This window comes from Pecten maximus, chromosome 5 (genome assembly GCF_902652985.1).
Source record: "Pecten maximus chromosome 5, xPecMax1.1, whole genome shotgun sequence".
In the NCBI taxonomy this organism is placed as follows: domain Eukaryota; kingdom Metazoa; phylum Mollusca; class Bivalvia; order Pectinida; family Pectinidae; genus Pecten; species Pecten maximus.
Genome location: NC_047019.1, coordinates 41,627,396 through 41,632,271, shown reverse-complemented (window position 1 = coordinate 41,632,271; position 4,876 = coordinate 41,627,396). Strand labels below are relative to the sequence as shown.

The 4,876-nt window shown below is 37.7% G+C and overlaps 1 protein-coding gene across 1 annotated transcript; it reads right to left on the bottom strand.

Moving 5' to 3' along the window:
* Positions 1 to 3,359: 3,359 nt before the first annotated feature.
* LOC117328064 lies at positions 3,360 to 4,876 on the bottom strand. Its single transcript, XM_033885402.1, has one exon. The coding sequence runs from the start codon at positions 4,231 to 4,233 to the stop codon at positions 3,604 to 3,606; it is 630 nt and encodes a 209-aa protein (XP_033741293.1). The 5' UTR covers positions 4,234 to 4,876; the 3' UTR covers positions 3,360 to 3,603.

Below are 4,876 nucleotides of genomic sequence, written 5' to 3'. Positions count from 1 at the left end.
TAAAATGGTGCTGTTATATGTGTTCACATAAATAGACAGCATAAAGTGCATATCAAATAGCTAGAAACTATTTTGAAGGCACAATATGTAACTTTCACTGAAAGAAATAAGATACTAGTAAAGGAAAATGCACATCTTGTGTAGATAAGAATAAATAAGTTTATCCAAAGAACATATGTGTAGAAATGGAATAAATTCTGCTATCTCAAGAACCTAACATCTGTTCCTGGACTGTTACCAATGTAACAGGAGTGTCACCAAATGTAAACAAACCTCCAAACATCAGTAGCCAAACCCAAGCAGGTGATTGATGAGACATTGAGAAGCTGGAAATCTGAAAAATGGATGCATACATGTGGTCTTGTGTGGGACGATATGTATAATCCCCATGTGGGACGATATGTATAATCCCCGTGTGGGACGATATGTATAGTCCCCGTGTGGGACGATATGTATAGTCCCAAATGAAGGAACCACTCTCTTATCACGTAGATAAATATTATCACAGTCTTTGAATGACTGTCATGTAAATAAATATTTTCACAGTCTTTGCAAGACTGTCATGTAAATAAATATTATCAGTCTTTGCATGACTGTCGTGTAAATAAATATTATCAGTCTTTGCATGACTGCCATGTAAATAAATATCACAGTCTTTGAATGGCTGTTATGTAAAATATTATTACAGTCTTTGCATGACTGTCGTGTATATAGGTTACTAACTCTTAACCATTAACATTAACAGATAAACATTTGCATCTCACCTGCCTGTCGTTTGTCAGGCATCAATTTGTCTTATCAAACAACTTCTTCTTAATAGCTAAAATGCCCAGGGTTTTGATATCAAATCTGTACACTGCTGGGATGAAGAGCTAGCTACCAAGTTTGTAAAAAATAATGACCTTGACTTCCTTTCAATGTCACAGAGATTAAATAGGCTAAATCTTCAAGTAAACCAAGAGGCCCAGAGACCAGAATTTTAGCCTTCACCCTGGGGTAGCATGCTGGGGTGAAGGGCTACCAAGTTTCCCAATTGAATGACCTTGACCTACATTCATGATCACAGATGTCATATAGGTTAAATCAAAAGCAATTTTTTTCTTAATAATCAAAATACCCAGAGACCTACCAGGTATTATTGGGTCTGTAGCATGTTCAATGTCATAGCAGTGAAATATGCTAAAAAAATTAAACCACTATATCTCCATGACCAAGAGACATATAAACCTCATATGGACCAGTAGTATGCTGGAATGAAGGGCTACAAAATTTATTTAAATGAAAAAGCTACCCTACTGATATATTTGTGTCTCAGTTGCCAAACTCTTATCAAAGTTTGACCAATAATATTAAGGTTCATGACCAGACCTCCAGTAAATAGTATTTGCTATTGAAATAGTTTGTACATACACCAGGTTGTTTGCGAGATTAGCTATGGTTTTACCTGTGTTTCTTTTGAAAATGGAACACTCTTGAATTCACAAATACCTACCAACTCTCCCTAATAAACCAAATTGTTGGTTCGTTTATTGCGAGAATAAGTAGAAACTTCAAAAAAATCTATCTCAAAACAGGTAACCGGTACGAAATTATACTTTTCTATGGATAACCATATGGCATTTACAAAGGTACTCCTATGCTTGAATTCTAAAAATACATCTTAGATTTTGATTTTTAGTGTTGCAATCTCGCCTACCCTATGCATCAACAGACACTTCAGAGTGGGTATAGGTATATACATGTGTCAATGATTTTTTGGTATTTATAATCAATACTCAGGTAAAATATTGATAGCAGTACCTTTCAGACAAATTGATAAACTAGCCCGAGTTTTCTCTGGTGACTTTCCCAGAACAGACTATAATTGGTGGGCCATTGTTCTCGAGTGTTTATATAATTCTTTTGAACTCCAAAAAGTGGGCAAAAGGAGAACAAACAAATTATAGTCTGTTCTGGGAAAGTCCGTAAATACATGCAGATATTTACCAGTATTTTTTCAAAGTCACCCTACATCACAAATATTATTATTATATTAGTAATTTATATTTAAGAAATAATTAACGATGATTCGTGTATTGTTGCAGGATATACAGCGAGGACGAGGATATTTTGCAATTAAATTAATAACGAAGGCCACAGGCCTGAGTTATTAATTAAAATTGCAAAATATCCGAGTCCGAGTTGCATATTCTGCAACAGTACACGAGTCAAAGTTGATTATTTCTATTCTTCCATGTACTGTTTAGTTCTGAGATCGACCTCTTTCTAATAGAAAAACAGCAAAGAAACCCCGGGAAAACCTTGTAATTTATTTCTTGAGTATTGCATTATTTGTTGATGAAATATACATTTCTTTACAGACACTACAGTACTACGATCAAGAGCATCTATCATATGGCATTGATTTTAAAAATTAAAAACGGGATAAAAAAAAGGAAAAGAAAAGAAAAGGAAGAGGCCTCGTAGGATTCGAACTCACGTCGTGATAAAAATTGAACGAAAGACTAACCCATTAGCCCACTCGTCTATAGTAACCTTACATAAAGCGTTTGAATATTAGATATATAAAATTGTAACAGCCTTGACTCACGAACGTGTATTATTGGCACGAGCGTGTATTATTGGAAAATTATACATGGTTTTAAACCAATCAAAACTGGCGTTGCATAGCAAACATGGTAGAATAAAATGTAACGTATTCTTTTGTCCGTTATCAGTTATATATATATATATATATATATACATGTATAAATATTTACCAATTGAACTACTAACACAACAAAATTTACAATTATAAAACTTTTTTTTTTTTTTAAAGAATCAACGGTATCATATGAATATATTTCATGACAAACTTCGAAAATATATGACAAAGGAAAGAATGCATATTACAATACTTTTATTATACAGAGAATACACTAGCACACAATATTTACATCAATCAGTCAAATACGTGATATGTAACTAGTAATACTTAACACTGGACAATGGATGATAAATTGTTCATAAAATTTTAAATGCACACACAGTTAGTAATACTAAGCACCGGACAATGGATGATAAATTGTTCATAAAATTTTAAATGCACATACAGTTAGTAATACTAAGCACTGGACAATGGATGATAAATTGTTTATAAAGTTTTTAATGCACACACAGTTAGCATTGAATCACCTAGTTATTACTCAAGATGTAAAAGATGGGATGCTGCATCGGCGTACTGGATGACATCAATGGTTCCGGTCTCCAAGCGTTCCTTCAGTTGACTAAGGCGACTGTCAATGTTTCTGTATCGTTTGGCCCTGGGTGTCGGTTGTCCTTCGAATTCTTGCTGGGTGCGCGTTATCTCGTTGGTGGCCTGGATCTCCTGGAAAACACGAATGATGCTGAAGATGTTTGGGTGTGAGTGTTCTACTTTCTTCTTTAGTTTGCTGTGCCATCCTTCAATGTGGTTGGTTGTCCTTGGGCCCTCGGTCTCATAGTGGTTCCAGAGTTGTTGGTTGCGTTCTATCCACTGTGTGACGATGTAATCTGTGAATGTAGTAGTGTCCTGTGGTACGTCAGCATCTTCTAGGTCCTCCAGTGCGTTGAACCAAACATCTTCTATACGGTCCAAAGGAACAAGGGGTAGTACAGCGGCTCTTCGTACCAGTAGTCTGACGTCGTCATTGTCGGCATATGAAAAAAATACCCCTTCAGTATCACAGCTGGGAAGATAATGCGGATGGCGTTCTGTGCGGCAGTCTCGAAGTCTAGAAAAACAGTAGTGGGGTTGAGTTGGAGGTTGAGTTCTGTCATCTTGGTCTTGAGTAACGTGAAAAGTCGTTCATACGTGGCGTGTGTCTTGTTGGGTAGTAGACTGTATACGAATGGGTACATCTGGTCTTCTATCTTGGCATGGATGGTGTAGATCTGGTGAAACTTGGTCGGGCAGGTGTAGAAAGTTCCATCACAGAAGAGGGTGTCGGCGTTGCAGAGGTCAGTCAGGTTGTCTGATGTCGCAAAGGCTATAATTCTGGATTGGTCACCATCATCAAGTAGAAGGAATTCTTCCCCGGCAGTTGTCTGTGTCCACTCTCCCTCGAGGTTGATGCCCTGGATCGTCTTGAGGAGTCTGGGTACGTCTGGTGCTATAAAGTGACTTCTTGCTGGACTGGAATGTGGGAAGTTGTTGGACAGTGGACAGTGTGTCGTTGTTCCAATTGTTGTTGCGTAGCTTGGTAACCTCTTCATCGTAGATCCTCGGTATGGGCTTTACCTCCTCCACGCAGCGGGTACGGATCGTCTCCATGATCTCCTGGGCGACGATCTTGGCATGGTCCTGTGAGTCGTGGTGGGGATGACGGCCACTTCCAGAAGGGATGTTGTTGCGGGTACACATTGTGGCTGGGCAGTTTTGTACGGTACCATCTCCAGTAGGTGCGCTCTGCTCTGTTGTTCTTCACACGGTAAATGAATCCATTGTAGGCGAAGTTCTGTCTACCAAACTTGTTGCGAAGACATTTCACCTGAATCTGTGCATTTGCCATGCTGATGGTTGATGGCAAATAGTGATAGACTTAGCCATCCGATGTCCTTATATACTAACAAATCAAACAGCTTGGACACTGATCTCAATAGATTAATCGAGTCACCAGCATCAATGAAAGTGACCAACACTTAAGTTGTAAAATGTATTAATCTCTAATTGCCACCTAGATAAAAGCTTAAATGTCCAATTACAACGCAAATATAATTTATTGCTGATTCTGTATTCACCATATTAATTAGTGTTCAGTTGATGGACCCAAGCCAACAGGTGATAATTAATTAAGTCAATTAGTATCAAGAGAAATACGAGTGATACCAAACCAAGTTGGAAAAAAACAGGAGTCTC

Excerpts from the sequence above, each read along its gene's own strand:
- LOC117328064 (XM_033885402.1), bottom strand. The coding sequence starts at position 4,233 with ATGAAGAGGTTACCAAGCTACGCAACAACAATTGGAACAACGACACAC.